Source organism: Megalobrama amblycephala, linkage group LG14 (genome assembly GCF_018812025.1).
Source record: "Megalobrama amblycephala isolate DHTTF-2021 linkage group LG14, ASM1881202v1, whole genome shotgun sequence".
Classification (NCBI taxonomy): Eukaryota; Metazoa; Chordata; class Actinopteri; order Cypriniformes; family Xenocyprididae; genus Megalobrama; species Megalobrama amblycephala.
The window spans coordinates 16,798,029-16,819,997 of record NC_063057.1 but is presented as its reverse complement, the minus strand read 5'-3'; the positions used below and the strand labels follow the sequence as shown (position 1 = coordinate 16,819,997).

The following is a 21,969-nucleotide window of genomic DNA, read 5'->3' as shown; positions in this document are numbered from 1 at the left end:
GCTCACGACTTCATTTAAAAGACTCTAAACACCCACAAATCGCCCTGATAACATCTCCGGTTTCCAGCACCCCATGCGGAGCAGGGAAAAGCTTGCGCGCGCTGCCTCTCTCTGTCTCTATCAATTCTTTTCCTTTTCTCTGTGTTCTTTAATTAGTTAGATTTAATTACTCAAAGTGTGGGATCAGTAGTGAAACGTAATTCCTTGGGCAAAGGAACGTTTGTGTGTATCTCCAGAGGCCGTGTGTAATTTCTCTCTAGGGTGGGGGTGCTATGTAGTTGTGTAACTGAAACCTCAGTAAAGTAATGAACACTTTCAGTTACCCGCACTGACAGATTAGATTCGGCATTAGCGTCAGCAACCACGTCTCCAACAGACGTATTAGCTGCTGTTTGTCTTCAGCTGGTGGAAACTAATTCATAGCAGAGATGGGTTTGTCACCTTGTGTAGATATTTGGGAGTATAATTACGTGTCAGTTTGCAGTTAGTATAATTATGTATGACAGGTTTGTCTCCTTTCTTTATTTTTCTCCCATGCGCTTGATCTGTCATTAAAAAATGGAAATATCAGGGAATTTGACTATTGTTATTTTCAAAAATTTGTCAGAGATTTAAAAACAATTGTTTTTTTCTCTGCCCTAAGTTTAAATGGTAATCATTTTTTATATATATTTTTTTATATTGCTGCATGACATTAAAATAGTTTGCGATATTTTTTTTCCCTAAATGTTTAAATATATTGTTTATATATTTTTATTTCTATTACTGTATAACAAAAATAGTTTATATTGCTTTTACTTTTTTAGCCATGCCTTAAAGCTGTTGACAGTGTGCGGCCTTTGCATGTTACATTTTTCTTTTATTTTTAATTTCATCAGATATTTAAGATACAGAGTAAAGTTAAAGGTCTCGTTCTTCGTGATCCCATGTTTCAAACTTTAGTTAGTGTGTAATGTTGTTGTTAGAGTATAAATAAAATCTGTAAAATTTTAAAGCTCAAAGTTCAATGCCAAGCGAGATTTTATTTAACAGAAGTCGCCTACATCGAACGGCCAGTTTGGACTACATCCCTCTACTTCCTTCTTTAATGACATCACTAAAACAGTTTTTTGACTAACCTCCGCCCACAGGAATACACAAAAAAGGGGGCGTGGTCTTGTTGCGCTCCCACGGAGAATAGCAAGAGTTGCGTTTGCAGAGTGTGTTTGTCGCCATGTCGTCGAAACGCTGTTATTTTCATCCCGCAGTCCAATCACCTTTGTTTGGCCTTCCCAGGGACGCTGTACTTAGAGATCAATGGTTACAATTTATGTTTAACTCGGCCCCCGAAAATTATAATCCACATGTAAAACTATGTGCAGCACATTTTGCTGAGGACAGCTTCCTCAATCTCAATCAGTTTAATGCCGGATTCGCACAAAGATTATTCTTGAAAGATGTAGCAGAAGCTGCTGTCGAATCACAACACAGGAACCGCTGGCACAATCAGAACTCGTTACGTATTTCTGAAGGAGGGACTTCATAGAACAAGGAAGTCATCAGCCCGTTTTTATGACAGTGGAAACAGCGGTATACAGATAAGTAAATTATGTGAAAAATACTGTGTTTTTTTACACGCGAAACATGAACACATGTTATATTGCACACTATAAACACAATCAAAGCTTCAAAAAACCACGAAAAACGGGACCTTTAAAGGGTTAGTTGACCCAAAAATTAAAATTGTCATTTATTATTCACCCTCATGTCGTTCCTCACCCATAAGACCTTTGTTCATCTTCGGAACACAAATTAAGATATTTTTCATAAAATCCCATGGCTCAGTGAGGCCTCCATTTAAAGCAAGTTAATTTACACTTTCAAACACCCAGAAAGCTACTAAAGGCATATTTAAAACGGTTCATTTGACTACAGTGGTTCAACCTTAATGTTATGAAGCGACGAGAATACTTTTTGTGCACCTAAAAAACGAAATACTGACTTTATTCAACTATATTTAGTGATGGGCGATTTCGAAACACTGCTTCATGAAGCTTCGGGTCTTACGAATCTTTTGTTTTGGATTAGTGGTTCGGAGCGCATATCAAACTGCCAAAGTCACGTGAACCATTGAAATTTCAAAACACTTACGACATAACGAAGCCTCGTTTACTGAAATCAAGTGACTTTGGTGCTCCGAACCACTGATTCGAAACAAAAGATTCGTAAAGCTTTGAAGCTTCATGAAGCAGTGTTTTGAAATCCTCCGTCACTAGATATTGTTGAATAAAGTTTTTTTTTTTGGTGGACAAAAAGTATTCTTGTCGCTTCATAACATTAAAGGAACACTCCACTTTTTTTCAACTTTGCTGCCATACCATGGGTGCAGCAGGCGCAATGATATTACGCACCGCCTGTGACCCCCTGTTTCCACAGGGAGCGTGCCTTTGCAACCATGGAGACATTTGTGAGAGACGCTGCGTTATATCATTGCGCCTGCTGCACCCATGGTACGGCAGCAACGTTCCTTGATTATTACGCCGGAACGAGAGTATAGTTCCTAGCCATATTGGCCTAGAAAATCGCAACTTTTCATTTTCCGTCGGTCTTAGTACACGATGTAACTACAGGAGAGTCAAGTTTTAAATAGGAAAAATATCAAAACTCTTTGTTCATTTTTGAGCGAGATGCTAACGGTCTCATCAGATTCAATGAACTATGCTAAGCTATGCTAAAAGTGGTACCGCCAGACCCGGAAATCGGCTGAATGGACTTGAAAACGGTAAAACTCAACTGTTTAACTCTAGGGGAGTTGGAAAATTAGGCTATTTTCAAAAAAAGTGGAGTGTTCCTTTAAGGTTGAACCACTGTAGTCACATGAACTGTTTTAAATATAACTTTATTACCTTTCTGGGCATCTGAAAGTGTAAATTAACTTGCTTTCAATGCAGGCCTCACTGAGCCATCGGAATTTATCAAAAATGTCTTACGGGTGTGGAACGACATGAGGGTGTACAATAAATATCTGAATTTTCATTTTTGTGTGAACTAACCCTTTAAAAATAGTAAGTAAATAACTAACTGTAAATACACCACAATAACCTTTATAAAATCATTTTTAAAAATGAAAATTAAGATTTGTAGATATCCTTATTGCCCCCCACCCCCTTTAAACGTTGGCCTTTTTTTTGTAAATGACCTTTGGTGCATCTCACCAGTCTTCCTTTGGTTAAATCCTTGCCTGTAACCAGCAGAGAGACTGTAATACTGTACATCTGTTTGATAATTCTGGTTCATGAGTGTCTTGGGCAGTGGTTGTATTAGTTTGGCCAGTGAGGGTAGGGAGGCCGTCTCTGGCACAGAGCTTAATGACTGGAGTGGTTCCCTTACCAGGTGCCAGTTTATACTCATCCACCACCACTCACCCCTACATGCAACAGCTGTTTTACACCTAATGAAATCCAGCCCACATGCCTAGCGGGGGGGGTTCTTTTTCCTGTCTCTCCTTAATTTGTACTCACTGTTCCAAGAAACATCCACCACTTTCTGGTTCTATTTATTACCTTACTGTTGGTCCTCTGCAAAGCAATTCTTCTTTTTCGTTGGTTGCGCTTCACAAGTGGAGTGACTGGAAACGATGCTTTGATATTGATTTAATTAAGGGGGGTGAACGCTGGTACTTTGTATTGATTTCAGCGCTGGAGGGGAGTCTGTAGGCGTGGAGGTGTGAGCCGCAGTGTGAAGCACTCTTGATTAGCACTCGAGTGTAGTCTGAACATCTCCTGTTTGTCAGGGATAAACCCTGTTCTGTAGATTTATACGAGGCTTTAGGTAATTGTGTCTGTAATGTTCCTGACTTTGGTTCAAGATTTTTTGCTTTCCCAATATGTTAATTAGTAATAATGTCCATTAGGAAATGTATTTTATTTTATAGAATAATAAATGACATTATTGTTGTTGTTGTTATTATTATTATTATTATTATTATTATTATTATTATTAATTTTAATATTTACTAATTGTTTTTTTTTTTTTTTGGTTTTTTGGTTTTGTATAATTGACTTTAGTGTTGTTGACGCACACCAAAAAATCTAAAGAAAAAATAATCAGTTTATTATAAAACATTTTTAAAACAAGTTTGAAAATGAAGTGCATTAACATTATTATTTTTTTTTAATTTACTGTTTTTAATTTACTGTAATACAATTTTATAATACTGTAATACTGTATTCAAAGCCAGGTTTCCTCAAACTCTTTTGGCTTTATGAAGCATTATTGTGGATTATTGAAGCTTTATATGATTATGAAGCGGGTAACAAAATGGCCTCTTTACTTTGACCACTTTTAAAGAGGCAGAAACCAAAAAGGTGCCTGGAGCCACTGCAGAGCTTTATGGGTATATTTGTAAACTTGCAATCAAAACGCAGAGTCAGAGTCTCACCCACAGCCTGTGCGATGGGAGGGAAAACGACGCAGGTGCTGCCCCTGCCCTTTCTTCACAATGGCTTTGAAATCACAGAACTATAATTTAGCACTGGGCACTGATTGCTGTGAAACCGCTGTGCCGTCTGTACACCAGAATGGGGTACATTGTGCACAACCCTGGGATTGTTGTCTATATCCCTCTTTACGTGCGCCTGTGTGTATGTACATGTGTTTGTCATGTTTTTTCTAGTCCCAACGCTGAACAGAGGCTTTTAATATCTCTGCCTCTGTTTGTTTTCCCTAATGTAATGCTATAAGCAGCTGGAGGAGCCTGTAGATGTGCAGCGGGTGAATCTTTTCTCATTGAGGTCGCTCCATCTGCTTTTCACCTCATTCCCGCCCTGTCTCCCGCTCAGAGTCAATCACGAACCCCGGGAGGGGAGGTGAAATTCTTTAATACTACCCTTATCCTTGCAGAACGGACCCCGTCTACCCGCCAATGAATGTTTAATGAGACGAGCGGACAGGTGGGCCAGCCCACGTCACCACGTGCCGCCCTGGTGTCAGTGTGAAATGTGGCTTTGTCCTTAAGCTCGGCGTGGGCTGCCGCTTTTACCTGGAGAGGAAGGAAAAGAGAGAATGAACATCACTGTTTGAAAGAGATAAAGACGTTACTGCAAATGGCTTTGAGAGAGGGGTGATCATTGGCTCTTTGGCAAGTGTGTGCTTGTTTTTTCTTTTCTCTCCGTGGGTGGCATTCCTTATACTTGTGGTCAAATTTAAAAATTAAGCTGATTATAACAGACTATTTGTTTTTCCTGTCATACACATTCTCTCAATGTGTCATATTTGGTTATTAAATAATTTAGAAATGCTGAACATGCCTCATGTTTTATTAATAATATTTAATGATATTTAAATAATTTAATATTTAATCATTTTTATTTTGCTTAATTGACTTTCTCCCATGTCATGTCATGCACAGGTCATAATTCACCTGAAAAGAAAGAAAATGAAGCCATTTTTAGGAACATTACGTTTTTTTTTAATTAAACATTTTCATAAAAATTAAATACAACTCCCACGTAATTCTTATTGTGATAATGTGCCTGGATTTTTTTTTTTTTTTTTTTTTTTTTTTTTAAGTCAAAAATATTTTTTATCAAAAATATAATGTCACTTTTTTTCTTGAGTTGGGGTTGTTTGCAGATTTTGTGCGAATCACACTACATGCTGTATTTATGCATAGGAATTGTGGCTGAATTTCTGTTTAATGTGGTGATTTGGAGACATCAGTATTATTGTCACATTTCTTTAGTTTCGTTCCCTCTGGGAATCGTTTGATGGAATAATATCTCAATAACGTTGTTATTAAGTCTAATCATTCTTCTCTGTGCATTTTCAAATGAGTTGCTCTCAGCTGCTGCCGTAGCAGCACATATAAATACAATTTAAGGAATTGTAAGGGCATTTCTATGAGTCGCTAAGGTGTTCTGAGTGCTTTTTAGTACATTGTGGTTGCTTGGGTGCTGCTTAGGGCATTGCAAGGTGGTTGCTTAAGTCAAAGAAAGTCCACCCATACATCTCTGATATTCTAATCTATATATATGTCATATCGATATCTATAGATATCAATGTAAGTCGATGGGATTTTTTTTTCTATCTATTATGTCTGCCAGGCAAAAATTGGGAGTCTGATCACTCAGGAAAAAAATAACAGCACACCTCTTATCAAGCCATAAGGATGTAGCATAAACAACGTGGGATGAGTTAGTTACTGTATTTCAAATCTCTAACCCCAAGTACGAACCATAAATAATAGTGAAGCTTGCCTTAGCAAACGCAATTAATTATTGGATGCAGAAAAGCAATGAACATGATATTTGTTGAAATGCTCTCCTGTCTCTGTGGCATCGACCTTTCTCTCTGTGGATTTCTCTCTCTCTTTCTCCAGCTGTTGTTTTCAAATGGTGTAAAAAGCTCAGAGTGAGAGGTTGATCCCACTTGGTTGCATTGTGGGTAACGTGAGGTAGGCGTGGAAGTGTTTGACCCACTGGATGCGATTACGGTAGACTCGTCTTTCTAATGCAAATAAACGCAGGTGTGGGATATTTATAGGGCTTTTTGCAGCTATGCCATGAGTGTACAAGCGGTGCTCATCCCTCATAGCTTGTAATGTCAAGACGGTGTGTTATACGTGAGGAGTGAATCATCCGCATATAGAGTAACTGAGATGGAGACCTTTAAAATGAACAAGGATTCTCGCATTTTTAATACATTGTTGTAAATATTCGCAGCGTAACCTGTGAATCTTTCATCTGCCAAACTATTAGTGATCCAAATAAAATGAAAATGTGAAGGAAAATTAAAATTCTGTAATATTTGTATGTATAAATATGTTATTAAACTTTATTAATACTCAAATAATATAAAATACAATATTAAATTAATATTAGTATTAGTCCAGTAGAACATGGCGCTACCAAAGTCAAGGTCATGGGTTTGATTCCCAGGGAATTCATGAACTGATGAAATGTCCTTGAATGCAATGTATGTCGCTTTGGAGTGAATGTAAAATGTAAATTGGGGAATATGTCATAAACGAGAAGTAATTTTAGAATGCAAATAGATAACCTATATGTGTGGGAGAGAGAGAGGCATTTTTCATGCAGAGAACCTTTGACTTTGGAGATTAAACATTTACATTAGCTAAGAGTCCTTGACAGTCCTGCTCACTGTGTTATCTGAAAAGAAAAGGTTTCATCTCATAGTTGACTCTTTCAGGCTCATCTGTGAGCTCCCACCTCATGTCCTCTATAAGGCTCACTCGACCCTCATCAGAGCAGGAGGTGAGTCCAAATCCGTAGACACGTTCAGCTTGTGCTAATTAACATTACACACTGACCGTGAGCTAGCTGTGCGCAAAGCACGATGCGCTGAAAACTCTCACACGCGCAGTCAGGGGAGTGTTGCAGATTTACAGTAGGCACTAGAGAACACGACCCCACCGTAATTAAAGCTGAATCCTTCATTATATCCTCCAGTATATCAGCTAAGGAGGATGTAATGAAGCATACAGGGAACGTAAGCAGGGCTGAACACCTCAACCCGTACCATATGGAACACTGCAGGTCTTGTTAGCGTGCTTCTAGATCAAAAACGCAAACTAAGAGTACTTCCTTATTAAGTTGACGAAGTCTCCCTAAGAGTTCTGTTAGGTTGCTGATTAACATAGAAGTATCATGGTATTAGTGTTTTTCCCCCACATCATTAACATGTTTTCTGAAGAATATACCATATTAGGGCTGCAATAAAAGATTATTTTTTTGGAACGGTTAATCGCTAATCATCGATTACACTGATTAATCAGTATGCTTTGTTCGATTATTCCACTAGCAATTACTTGAAATACTGAGTTATACTTTAACTAATGAATAAAACAAGGAAATCACTTCAGCTTTTGAAAGTGTATTTTTAATTACTTTGTTAAAAATACTGTTAAAATGATTGGTGCTGTGTTTTTATTAAGTCTGGGAATTGCAATAACCTTTTAATGAGTAAAAATATGAATATGTAATATTGTGCAAATTTTTTGAAAAATGCTCCTCTCTAGATTTTTTTTTTTTTTTTTTTTTAACCGAGTTTATGGTCTTTCCTGAGGTAAATGTAACATTTTGTGATATACTTGTTTGCAAGCTGTTTTATTGACGTCTATCTGTGGTTGAAACTCTGATTAAGTGATTGCATTAGAGATGGATTCATTTCAGTAAGTTGTACTTTATCTTTCAACATACTTTTTGATGTTCATTCATGTTTATTTTGTGCTGTAATAGCAGAAAAGAGGAAGAGACAATAGGTTCACCTGCCACTTGACCTGAGGCGCTACAGCGATCTGTCACGCCACATTAAAGAGCGCCAAAACCACATGTATTGTTTGAATCCTGTAGTAAAATTGACAATTTAACAGCTGAGACTTTGTTTTATATCAAAAGTAACCTGATCTGTCTCATCTGTCAGCACGTTGTCTGTCCTTTTTGCTCTGCGATGTATCTTTAACTGTGTGTGAAGATGGATGTGTGGTGTAAGAACAGTGAGTTTGAATGAGAGTTGGTGGCCCTGCATGGCAGCATTTTTTGTAGTTATGCTAAACGTTGTGCTTGTTTTATGTTAAACTCCTACATTCTACCGTTTCGTTTGCACTATGCACTCTGAAGCGCAGTGTCGTCTTCTATAGGATCCGGGAGGACTGTATTGCAGTGTTGTGCTACAGCGCCTCACTGGTCAAACCGCATTATTGCAGGCCCTTCAAATAGGTCAAATGAGATCAAGACTATTCAACAACAAAAATATTTGTCGACTAATCGTTTCAGCCCTTTACCATATCATGTAGGCTTGCTGCGATAGTCTGTGTCAAGCATTTTCAGTTGAGCTTCCATAGAAATTAACTGCAAACGCTTGCTCTACGCCCATGGACATGCACCGTAAGCAATTTAAAAGTGAGGTGGAAAAAGGGGGAAAACTCCAACTCCAGATCCGCCCCGTCCTGTCCCAGTGATACCGGTATTACCGGTGTTGTCAAACGTTGAGTAACTGGTGGGAAAATTTCCACTCTGTCACATCCCTAATATCATGTAAATACCTTGCTACATGTACCATGGTATATCTGAAGTATTACTATACTCTCACAGTACTACTTAAAGTCAGCATGAAACGGAAATTGTGATCATCTTTCCTTCCCTGAAGTATATCCAAGTGAAACTGCTTCTTGAAGAATAAAAAATTTGGGGCGGGACTTGGATTTTGTCCTTCACAAATTGGTTGGATCGTTGGATTTTGCGCACGTCATCAGAGAAGATTTGCCATTGCGAGGAGTAAAGTTCATCTTTTTGCTTTAAAGATTACAAATTTAAAAAAAAGATGTGCATGGATAAATCACTTATAATAAAAACTAAAACATTCCATAAAAGTGATTAGTTATTAAAATATTAATTATAAAAATAATTCCCATATTTATCACCCATAAATGTATTCTCCCTGGTGTATTTCCAAAACCATCGTTTTTTTTTTTTTTTTTCATGGAACACCAAAGGTGAATTTTGAGTCTTTTGAAGCCAGATAATAGTTTGGAGAGGTGAATTAATTAATTACTGAAAGCCTTCCCACCTTCTGTAGTTTTAATATCATATTTGCCACCTTCTAATAGTGACATCATTAGTTATGTTTTGTCACCTGATGAAGGATGAAATTTGACATCTGGAACCATTTTCGATTCCTTCAGCAGTGTTTGGAGTGAGTTTTGTATTCTTTGACATGTATTATAAGCCAGTGCATTAATTTTAATTAGCAGCCATTGTCTATAATAGAGACTTTTTCTCTGCCCGGTCCATGCGTTCTAATTGAGTGCTCCTTGGATTAATTGGGTTAAACGCGCTGCCTCCATTAAACCTTTATAACGCGTACGGAGGACACCCCCCTTCCTTATTTATTATTTAGCGAGCTCTCGCAGGGCTGGAAGTGGGGCATGGATGAACGAAGCCGGGGAACACACTCTCGTTGCCCTGCTGCCTGGGAAGAAAATGCAAAACTTTTTAAATTAGTTTAATAAATCAAGGCTGCACGTTCAGTTGTCATCTGACACGCTACTCTAGCCACAGTCACACAGCCACGTTCTCCCCCCTTCACTTCTCAAAAACTGCTGCCTCCTCAAAACGTTGCTAATATCTCTACTGTGCGAGGATCAGCTGAGAAGTTTGTGTGTGTGCGCACGTGTCTTCCCATATGTGCTAATTAACCGTTTAGCAGGCTGGATGCTGGTGGGTTAGCCAATAAAATAGAGCATTTAAGCCGCACCCCTTTTGGAAATCTGCCATCAAATACCCTCCTGCGCCCCACACACGTACACAAACATACGTTCACACGCTAGCGCTGCTCTGTTTGAGTTGGCATCATGCTAATTAGCTGCATGCAGGCTTAAGGCTGCTTGAATGTAGATTTACGCTACGTTTTAAACGCTCTCTCTCCCCTCGTTATCCTCGTCTTTTCATTTAATACATGTAAATATTCCGATGCTAGCAAACCTTTTTCATAATAGCCCCAGTGACGTCGGAGGAGGGGGGCGAAAATGGAGCAGCTTAAGACAGGCCCATTAGTTGGCTTATTTTAACAGCTTTCCTGCAGGGATGTTTGGTGTTTGTCGCACATTACAGCTCTCGTTCTTTTTTTCTCTCTCTCTCTCTTCGCTTTGCGCACTTACAACATTATTCATGCCTGACTGTGGGGCCATTTCGTCACATTTCCATACCCCAGCAAACCCCACACCTCAGCGATTATACTGATTGCTCTGTTGATGAGAGAAATGAACGAACAGCTGAAAGAGTCTGGCTGGAAAAAAAAAAAGTAAATATCTATAGTGGGCGTTCTCATTAAAAAGGCCTTTCAAGCCATTTTGATATTAAAACCTTACTGGCCTTTGGTTGATTTGAGAGCTTGCTTGGGTCACACGTCCTCCCTTAAGCGGGTTCTAGTGCGTTAGAGAGGCGAGGATTTGTGGATCTTAATCCAATATTATTTCCGTATTTGCAACAGACCCCAGGCCCAGCAAAAGTCAATGGACGTCGGTTGTCAACAAATGAATGTAATTTAGTATCTGCTGTCTGGCTGAACAAGTATAATATTATGCTTTTCCTCTCCAGGGCTATCAGGGCTTCTTTGTTGGAAAAACGGTGTTGGCAGAGGCCAGTCACTCGCAATTCCTCATCAAATCGGCCCATTATGCTATAAATCATTCAATCACTCGATCAGGATGATTCTTGGTCTTTGAACGTGGAGCCAAATCAAGTCACGCAAGCCTGTTTGATAAGTGTGATGGTTTACAAAAAGATGTTCACCTTTTTGCCGTCCTCATCTCTGCAGGAACTAAGCTGGAGAACCTGATGGAGAGCATGCGAGGAGAGATTGCCGCCCAGCCTCCAGTGGAAGGATCCTTTGCCCCGCGCAGAGGGGATTTCTGCATCGCAAAGTTTGCTGACGGAGAATGGTGAGAGCCCAAAAAAAGTCTCCTAATGGCTTCTGCTATAAAAGCTGAGTTTCCTGGTTTAAACCAAAGACCTTTTCATTTATTAATGTCTTTTAATAAGTAAATGTAATAAAATATTTGTCAGAGTTGCTGTGCAGGATGTTCTTGTCTGGTTTTGAGAGGTAAAGATGAGTCATCTTGCTGATGTGGGCAAGTGATTTGATGTTTCAAGTAGAAATGTACTTGCATTAAAATTCTGGCACATAATGTTTTTTTTTTTTCTGGCTGAAAATTATTTTTATGTTATGGCTGATAACCAATAAATGGCCAGCATCACAGTATGATGCACAGTATGAAAGATGGATATTTGCTCGTTTTAGTACTTTTTGGTGATTTTAATGATTAACTTTAAGCAAACATTAGATTAAACAGCAATTATTATAATTGTCAAATTGCATTATAAAATAAAATATTAAAGGAAAAAGTCTCTAATATTGGGATAATTTTAGTGCATCCTTAGTTTCAAGGAAGATAACTTTGGTGAATAAAAATTAAAAGCAGAAAGGCACCATTTCTCAGCAAACTATTTTCACAGGGACTGATTTACCCTCATATTCATTGTTGAAATCATTTTATAGTTAACCATCTGTTGGTTATAAGTATAATCTGCCCTAGATTGCAGGACCTTGGACTGCTCTAATGAGTTCTTTGTCCATTAGGGAGTCTGGAAGCTTCTATTGTCCTCTTGTAGACTCTGAACAGGCTGCATCCTCAGTGGGGCGACTCATTATTCAAGCATCTGCTGGTGTTTTTGTTGATGTCGTCTTGCTCTTTTAAAATCTCAATTGAACTCCACCCAAGAAAATTCCTAAAATTTCTCTTTTAATTGTTAACAAGTTATTCTTTAATGTTAATTGTCTCTGAGAAGTAGGTTCTCTAAATGTTTATGTTGCTAACAGGCACTTTCTTTACATCCCAGTCAGCTTTGGGGGCTGTGTTTTCCCAGAATGTCATTCTGTGGAGTAAGAGCTCATTAAGTCTGTGATATGCAGGGAGGGAGGAGACAATTCAGTCTGCAGCCAGCAGAAAGAGCTTGGGTCCCTGGATCATGCGGTGGTTTTGGAATGATTGAGGTGTTTTAGCATAAGTAGATGGTTTGGAATGGGCAGGGGGTCTCGAGTGGGTCGGAATATCTCAGTTTGATTAGATGAGAATGGAAACTCTTCTTTGACTTCTCTTTTGTTTGAGGTGTCACGCAGAGCTTTGAACTGCTCTTTATGAATATGAGAGGCTTCTTGAGTTTTCAGAGCATGAGGTTATGAATACAAGATCAGCTCTGTCTTCTGACCCATAAAAGATCAGCCTGTACTGTACAGTTAGGGGCACAAAAACATTTACCTTTTCTAAAGTGGGGTGTTTTAAGATCACTTATACTCCCTATTTCCGTCAACAAAGAGCTGGTAAATTGGTGCCATGTAGTGTATACCAGTGGGTGCCATTTGATGGCAAACTTTTTCATTAAGATGTCCAATGCTTTTGGATTGAACTGCTGAACCTGTTTTTCCCTCTGATCAGTGAGTGAAACTGAAACTTTCTCCTCTATCTCTCTCTCTCTTTCTGTAGGTACAGAGCACGCATTGAGAGAGTTGAATCTCCAGCAAAAGTTCACGTGTTCTACATCGACTATGGAAACGTGAGTATCGGCTTTGCAGGAAGGTTGATACGTAATCTGGATGTAGCGCAGCATCTCCTGAGTGGAGAAAAAAGGTGCTGACTGATGAATGTTCTGAATTGTGTTTAAAATACTGCATCTGCTTTCAAAAGCCAGCACTGAATCCATCATTCAAAATGCCACACGTGTGGAAAACAATTCCTCTCCATACCTTCACAGCTGCATTGGCTGAAATGCAGAATAAATGTGGTTTTGCAAGGAAATGATGTTAGTAAGTTTAAAAGAGGCTTTAAGAATGCAGTACCCAGCATGCTTTGCTGTTTCTCTGCCCAGGGCGGAAAGCTCCAGGCCAGCACAAGAGAAAAGATGCATGTGATTAAACATTTCTCACACAACAGGCCTTCTCTCACATCTCTGTATTCTCTGTGCCGTCCTTCTCTTTTCACAGACAGTGTACCTCTTTCTTTTCTCTTTGTCCACCTGCTCTTTGTTCTGCATATCTTATATATATATATATATATATATATATATATATATATATATGTTCACCGTGTTCATGATATGTGTTCCTGCTGCTCATCCTCTGAAATATTGCTGTATAACCCCCCATACAGAACTAGCCAGTCTTTTTGCTTTGTACTTTCATCTGTCTTCTGTCTGTTTGTCCCTCTTCTAGTCTCTCTCTCTCTCTCTGTCTGTAGTTCTTATTCTCTGTATTCTCTAGCCTTTGCTCGAGTCTCTGTGCTAAGCAGATTCTTTAGCCTGCTGTGTTCACATGTTCTGTTCTGAAGACACATGACCAGAGCGCTCAACTGCGACCCAGTAGAGAGAGAGAGAGAGTGTGTGTCTCTCATATTGTGTTGCTGGCTTTGAGTGTGGCATGTGGAGGAGTAAAGAGTTATCCTTGACTTTGCTTTTATCTGCTGTGCTGTACTCACACCTCCTCCATTTAATGAGGACCTTGTACAGGCAGTCGGTGTATGAAAGAGGTATGAAGTCTGTTTTATAACACAACAATGTGACAATCTCTCTCTTGTCGTTTCAGAGAGAGATATTATCCTCCACACGTCTTGCAGCCCTTCCTCCAGCCTTCAGCACGCGTACACTTCCTCCACAGGCTACAGAGTACGCATTTGCCTTCATTCAGGTCCCACAGGATGTAAGTTAACGTACTAAAACGTCCATGCGCACATTGCCATGTGATTCATTGTAGACCATGGCCTTCAAACAGGTCCTGTAAGACACATAGAGCATGCACGCAAAAGCTAGAGTCACATCCACGTTATAAAAGAGAGGAATTATGAGTCACATCATGCTAGTTTAGCTGTTTTGGATATGTTTGCATACTTTGCAGAATATTCCAAACTTTCTGCATATAATAGCCGTACGACACTAGACTGTGTGGGGTATTATATTCCACAATGCAAAATAAAAATATATATATATATTTATATAACTACTAATTAAATATGAAATAAACAATCAAAATAAGTACTTGAATTAAATATGCATGTAATGAGGTCATGTGACTTGTAATAATGTAGCATACTACTACGTTTAAAGTAGGTTGTCTTCAGTGTGTTCTTCGTAGGAAGCAGTACCATAGAATGGCAATATCCCAAATTAAGCCTTTATGCTAGTTACATGTTGTTAAATTGTGTGACGAAATGCATACAAGGGAACATTTTCCGCCAGGTCTGCTTGTGTGTGTAGATGTGTGTTTGTGTGAGTAGGTGTGTGTTTGTGTGTAGGTGTGGCATCATGCCACCTGCCCTGTTAATACTGCTGTTGTTTTGTGATCTTTGAGGTAGGCGCATTGTTCTCTCTCTATCTCTGTCTCTTTCTCTCGTTCTGGATGGCCTCTGTATCTCGTACCCCCACCATAACTCCCCCCAAGGGGAACATGCGCTGAGGTTGCCATGGAGACTGGGTTGGCTCACAAGAGCAAACTGTGTGTGTGTGTGTGTGTGAGCAAGAAAGATCAGATCTGTATCTCTCACCTCGTGCATTGAACATTTGTGAAACATTGTGTTGGTGTGGAGGTATTTTGATCTCTTCTTTGTTTGCAAATCTACATTTATCATTATCGCAGTACTTGTGTGTGTGTGTGTGTGTGTGTGTGTGTGTGTGTGTGTGTGTGTGTGTGTAGGTTTTTGTGTATAAGTGTGATGAATGAGCAACTCTGGAGCTGGAGAGTTTGAGTGATGGTGTCTGATTGGCTCATAGCACACACTGAGGACCTTGGAGTGTCTATCAATAGCTTGTGTAGTAGTGTGTGTAATTGTAAGCGTGTGTGTAGAGGGTAGTTTGTAGAAATGAAACCTGGTTTGGGATGGATGGATATGTGACATGTTCTTATAATTACCCCACCCGCAGGAAGACGCACGGGCCGACGCTGTGGACAGTCTGGTCAGGGACATTCAGAACACACAGTGTCTGCTAAATGTGGAGTACAGCGGAGTCGTCTGCCCGCAAGTCACGCTGCAGTTTGCTGACTCTAAAGATGACGTGGGTCTGGGTCTGGTGAAAGAAGGCCTAGTCATGGTGGATGTACGGAAAGAGAAGCACCTCCAGAAAATGGTAAGTAGATCTAAACACAAGAACCCAAATAGTAAGCGTTAGTAAGCAATAGGCAGCATTAGCTTGGTCTGGGTTATATCATAATCTGTCCCCTGAAATGCATCTCGCTGTTTCACAGCAGGGCCTCTGACGGCAGCCATTTTGTATTAACTATGAAGCACTGACCATTCATTCTCCCCTTGTTTATCCTCTCTTTATCAGTCTCGCTCTCACTTCCTTTCTTTCTCCTTTGCTATTCTCTAATATTTGTGCCATTTTTAAAACTTACTGCATTCATTTTTGACACTGTGTCAGTGTATACAAACACAGTGCTGCTCACACAGGACCTTAGAGCAGTGTTTCCCAACCCCGTTCTTGGAGGCACACCAGCAGGGCACATTGTGGATGTCTCTCTTATCTGACCCATATATTTCTGGTCTTGGAGTCTCTACTAATGAGCTGATGAGCTGAATCAGGTGTGTTTGATTAGGAAGGTTTGGAAATGTGTATTGTTGGTGTGCCTCCAGGAACAGGGTTAGGAAAAACTGTCTTAGATTATGTTAATTTCATAGTTGGAGCATTTTAGATCTCTTTTATTTTAATGCTGTTTTTTACTGTCTGCGATTAATTTATCCTAGGGCTGCAGGATTTGCGGAAAAATCAGACCAAATTTTCTAATCAAAATAGTGATGCTTAAAGGGGTGGTTCAGTGGTTTTTTTTCTAGGCTTGATTGTGTTTTAGAGGCACAGTTTAGCATGTCTTAATGCTTAGTTTTTTTGAAAACGCTGTATTTTTCATATATTTTACCTTTATTCTACACCTCTGTTTCCACTGTCATATGTACGGCTCATTTGACTTCCTGCTTCTATGAAGCCTCTCCCTACAAAATAAGCAATGTGCTCAGATTGGTTAGCGGGCCCAGTGTATTGTGATTCGCTGAAGCGTCCGGAAACGCCACGCCCCTTACCATTCATTGTTACTTTTGCTTCAATGGCAATGTAAATAATGGCGACTATATTGCTGTATCAAATTGAGCCGAATCAGTCCCAGATGAAGAGGGTCAGGCAGAACCTCTGCAATTGCGTCTTTTAAAGGGCGTTTATGAATGGTATTTCATTTTGTATTTGTGTCAAAGTGTTTAGATATGCTGTCACTGCTGTTTGTTAGCTTTCAATATACAGTTAAAGCTTTACTGTAATGAATACATGACTGAGTAGTAGCATTTTTGTAAAGGTAGTGATTAATTTATAGCATGAACAACTGTTTGTCTATGAACAAAGTTTGTTGGCGTTTGTAGAATTTACCTAACTGGCTAGAGAAGCAAAAACGTGTTGGTCTTTGTTTACGTTCTTGATGCAACCAAAAATAGCAACAGAACTATAAGTTTAAAGACATGTACAAACAATAAAACATACTTACAGTTTGAAGCCAATAAACAGCAGCATCTGCTTTTAAAGTGGGAACTGCTTCATCTTTCAGTAAAAACCTTTGTGTAAATCCAGCATTGAACTCGTGTAGATTCTGGAAGCTGTGTTCCGCGCGCATCCAGTGTGAAAATATCACAGATTATAATGGGACAATATCTGACAATATCTCCATTTGCATTGAACTTTCAGTGCTGTAACTTTGCAGATACTTTTTATGCTCAAGCAGCAACATTACACACTAACTAAAGTTAAAAAAGTGAAATCGCATTGAACCACCCCTTTTTTGTTTTGATTTTAAAAGCTCCAGATTTGATGTGCTTGTTTCTGCTGTGCAAAATTATGTACTTATATATTATGGCTATAAAATAATAATAATAATAATAATAAATTAAATACATTAAAATAAGAAATGTTGCTATTGTAATTCACTGTAAAAAAAAAAAAATCTGAAAATAATTAAAAATCTGTGGTTTTCTCATAAAATTTGTAATTGCAATATAAAATGTGTGTTAGCTTTTGTTTTTTGATTTGTTTGTTTTTTGTTTGTTTTTTAAAAAAGCTCCAGGTTTGCTTGTTTCTAATAATATTGTTACTTACTAAAAATATTAAAATAAGATATAAAATAAGATAACATTCCTAAACATTGTAGTATTTCACTGTAAAATAAAAACTCAGAATAATAATTTATTCAGTACAACTAAAATTACAATACTAATATTATAATGCATTCATATTTATTTAAATAGCAGCCATTGTGATTTGATAATCGCACTAAGCCATATCCCAGTTTTGATTTTAGCGAATTAATTGTTCAGCCCTAGTTTAACTTTCAAATGTCATTCAATAGCTGATTAACTGATAGCACTTAATAAGACTTAATAGCTTACAAACTCTTCTCCTTCAGTTTGACTTTAGAGACATTTGAACCCATTCTTTGATCGTCTGCATTTATCCTATGACCTCCTGCCACCCTGACATTATTTTTGTTATTGCTCTTGAATCAAACCATACAGGTTTGTTCTTAGCAATCTGCTTGTTATGAACTTGAGTCTCTGTAGTGGTTTGTTGACTCTAACCATATGGAGGGTGTTTGTGACAGCCACGTCAGTTCCACCGTTTCCCTGTTCCCATAGGAACACTGCTGTTCTGGTTCACTCTTCCCCTCCTCTCACTCCCTCTGACTCTTGCGCTTTATTTTTTAATGCGCTAACAGGTTGTTCGAGGTGCTCGTATAGAGCTGAGCTGTCTGACTTCAATGGCAATCACTTCTCCGTTTCACACACTCATGTAGTTATGAAACACTAGTGCTCAGGCATGTGTACTGTACCTCAACTACTGTACATGCATGCTTTAGTTCAACAATACAGCTCAGTGTATTTCAGAAGAAATGCCCAAATCTCCAGTCGTTTTATTAAGATGTGCCAAGGTGAAATGTGTAAAGTAAATCCTAGCCAGCTAGAAGACATTTCTTGGTTGATTTTCTCCTGAAAAGTGTTTGAGCATCTCGACCAGCACAACACCACAACATTGGCAGGGCAGTCGATTACACACCTCACCTGTAATGAAGCGTTTTATCATCCGAAGAGTTCAAAAACACAATCCTCTCCACTTTTTCTTGCCATTAAAACAGTCTTGCCTGTTCATTAATGTGTAATAACCATCTTATAACACATCTTATTACAGTCCATCTGCAGTAAAAGCACATGGTGCATGGCATCCTGTATGCCAGATCGTGCCCACAGTCAGGCTTTCATGAGACGGGCGTTTTTTTAGGACAGCACTGGCACTTTAGTATAGTGTGGTGGCGCCATGCCACTTGTCTTCTGTCTACTTCAGCTTTCACCCTTGGCTTTTTCATAAAGATTCTCTCATCTCGCTCTCTCCTTCATTTTCTCATTCATTATCTCTCCCACTCACACACTCTTTCTCTGTCCTTCTCTCTATCCTTCCCCATCTTTTCTTGCTGCTGGTTTGGCCTCCAGTGCAGCACACCGTGTGCAGGAGGATGTAGTTTAGAAATTTGCATGTATTTGCATGTCAGTGAAAGCGGTGTGATAAATCATAATCTTCAGAATTAAAGACAAAGCAGTGGATCAAACCTTTCATTCCTTCGTAAATGAGCTGTGATTTAAAACACTGTTAATATACAGCGATTATTTACACTGCCTTCATAATACACAGTGCCATCCCACCTGTGACTCCCCCACCCCCTTGTCTTTCTTTTGATATACTATTCCTTTTTAAACACGGGGCTCTGTGATCATTTTTTCCTACGTCCTCTCTGAAGGGTATCTGCTTGACGCATGACTTCCTGCTATCAGCAAATCTTTAGTCTGCTGAAGTCTCCAGACCTGAGTCTATATGTCAGTCAGTCCGTCACATTCACTATGGTTTAGTGTGAAACGAGTCCTTGAATATCCGTACAAGGCAAACGAGAGAAAGAAAATCTTTACCGTGAAAGTTGGAGTTAGATATGGGAACGTCTGTCTGACAGGGAGAGAGTACGAGAGTGTCAGATAAGGCCCCCCGGTTCCCTTTCTCTCCACCTGCGCGCGGATAACGCAGGCCTTCCGATAAGTGTGCATGAGCTTCATCGGTTCTCTGGATCGATAACTGAAATCGATGTGTCATTTCCCTCACCGTGTTTGTCAAACACTGCTCTTTCTTATTTGTGTCAGTCTGTCTCTCCTTCTCTGGTTTTCTTCCAAATCCTGGCGTACAGGATGAGATGTCTGATATTGGAGGGCATGCGAAAGTAAGGGGTGAATTTACATCAGACTAGCAAGTTACATAATTGAAGCCTCTCCGAGGTCAGTTCAGCACTGCTGTGTCTGTATGTAGAGTGGCCATCTTCTGCCCCGATGTGCTTACAGTTGTGTTCCAAAACCTAGAAATTTTAAGGCATCATAGATGTTCTCCAGATGCAAAGGCTTGTTCCAACATTATGCAGCCTGACTAAATTGTCAGGCTGATCCAAGAGAAATTGTTGTAAATATTTGTTTCTATTTAATACCAAGAAGGGTTACAATTTTAATGTAATGTGTCCTTGTTGCAGTGTATATAATGTAATTTGCAGTAATATTAATTAACAAGTACTTACTATAGGTTTTGGCTTAGGATTAGGGTTAGTTGCTTATGACTGTGCATAAAATGCTGTCATTACTGTAGTAAGTACATGTAAAATGTAACAAGGGCACTATAAAATAAAGTGTTCCTCATAAAAGTATAGCTAGAAAAGTCATTCAAAATGTCTACTTTTGATTATTTAAATATTTCATCCTTCAGGGTGGGGGAGGGTGGTTATATTTTATTGGCCCTCCTAATGAGGTTCTAGTTTGGTTTCCTTAAAGGGATAGTTCACCCAAAAATGAAAATTTACTCACCCTTAAGTTGTTCCAAACCTGTATGAATTTCTTTCTTCTGCTGAACACAAAAGACATTTTGAAGAATGTCGGTAACCAAACAGTTGATGGACCCCATTGACTTCCACAGTATTTTTTCCCATACTATGCAAGTTAATGGGGCCCATAAACTGTTTGCTTACCCACATTCTTTAAAATATCTTTTGTGTTCAGCAGATAAAAAGAAATCCATACAGGTTTGGAACAAGTAAATGATCACAGAATTTTCATTTTTGGGTGAACTAACCCTTTAAAGGATTAGTTCACTTTTAAATAAAATAATTTACTCACCCCCATGTCATCCAAGATGTCCATGTCCTTCTTTCTTCAGTCGAAAAGAAATGAAGGTTTTTGATGAAAACATTTGTCTCCTTATAAAGGACTTCAATGGAGCCCAAACGGTTGAAGGTCAAAATGACAGTTTCAGTGCAGCTTCAAAGGGCTTTAAACGATACCAGACGAGGAATAAGGGTCTTATCTAGCAAAACGATCGGTCATTTTCGAAAAAAAAAAAAAATGTTTATGTATATGCTTTATATAAACAAATGATCACCTTCCAAATGGTTCCGCCAAAATCTCACTTTCGTATTCTTCAAAAAGCTTATGCTGTATGTCGTACGCCTTCCCTATTCAACTTACGGAAAAAATGGAACTGCCGCTGCATTCGTTCCGTAAGTTGAATAGGGAAGGCGTACGACATACAGCGTAAGCTTTTTGAAGAATACGAAAGTGAGCTTTTGGCGGAACCACTTGGAAGGCGATCATCCGATCGTTTCTCTAGATAAGACCCTTATTCCTCGTCTGGTATCGTTTGAAGCCCTTTGAAGCTGCACTGAAACTGTAATTTTGACCTTCAACTGTTTGGAGGCCATTGATGTCCACTATAAGGAGAATAATCAAAAACCTTAATTTCTTTTCGACTGAAGAAAGAAGGACATGGACATCTTGGATGACATGGGGGTGAGTAAATTATCAGGAACATTTTATTTAAAAGTGAACTAATCCTTTTAATGCTATCTGCCTATTTAGACAGTAGACAACAAGGCGGCTCATATGGCTTGAAACAGAGCTGTTATGCATTTATGCTACACCAGCACTAAGCTTAAGCTTACTGTAGCGTACCATCAGTGACACTGGTGCCTTTTCACATTCATTAGTTTTACAAGCTAATTACAAGCTCACATACCAATTAGGGTTACAGTCATAGAATACAGATGGTGTTATTGGAGATTCATTCTGTGAGATTCTCCTTAACCCTCTGGAGTCTGAGGCTGATTTGGGGCTTGGAGAAGTTTTGACATGCCCTGACATTTGTGCTTTTTTCAGTTGTTCATAAACATATAAATGACAAAAGTGTCATTACACTGTATTCAGCACAAACTAGGCTACAATAATATGTGAGGAACATGTATGTACATGTTTGTATTTTTGAAGGAATAATGTTTATGCGTGGTTATTGAAAAAACAAAAAACTTAAGTCACTGAAATAA

At 38.9% G+C, this 21,969-nt stretch overlaps 1 protein-coding gene and 1 long non-coding RNA gene across 3 annotated transcripts in view; one reads left to right on the top strand and one right to left on the bottom strand.

Moving 5' to 3' along the window:
- snd1 (staphylococcal nuclease and tudor domain containing 1) overlaps positions 1–21,969 on the top strand; it is a 184,031-nt gene that overhangs the window by 155,380 nt on the left and 6,682 nt on the right. Inside the window, exons 19-22 of the mRNA XM_048157179.1 lie at positions 11,317–11,440; positions 13,043–13,112; positions 14,137–14,250; positions 15,468–15,671. Coding sequence (XP_048013136.1) covers positions 11,317–11,440; positions 13,043–13,112; positions 14,137–14,250; positions 15,468–15,671 — 512 coding nt within the window. The remainder of the gene's footprint in view (positions 1–11,316; positions 11,441–13,042; positions 13,113–14,136; positions 14,251–15,467; positions 15,672–21,969) is intronic.
- The window catches only part of LOC125246256, a 260,532-nt gene continuing 243,472 nt past the window's right edge, over positions 4,910–21,969 (bottom strand). The window contains exon 8 of one of the 2 annotated variants that reach the window (XR_007179802.1): positions 4,910–5,020. This is a non-coding gene — a long non-coding RNA (uncharacterized LOC125246256). The remainder of the gene's footprint in view (positions 5,021–21,969) is intronic. The other variant, XR_007179805.1, reaches the window with a different exon arrangement.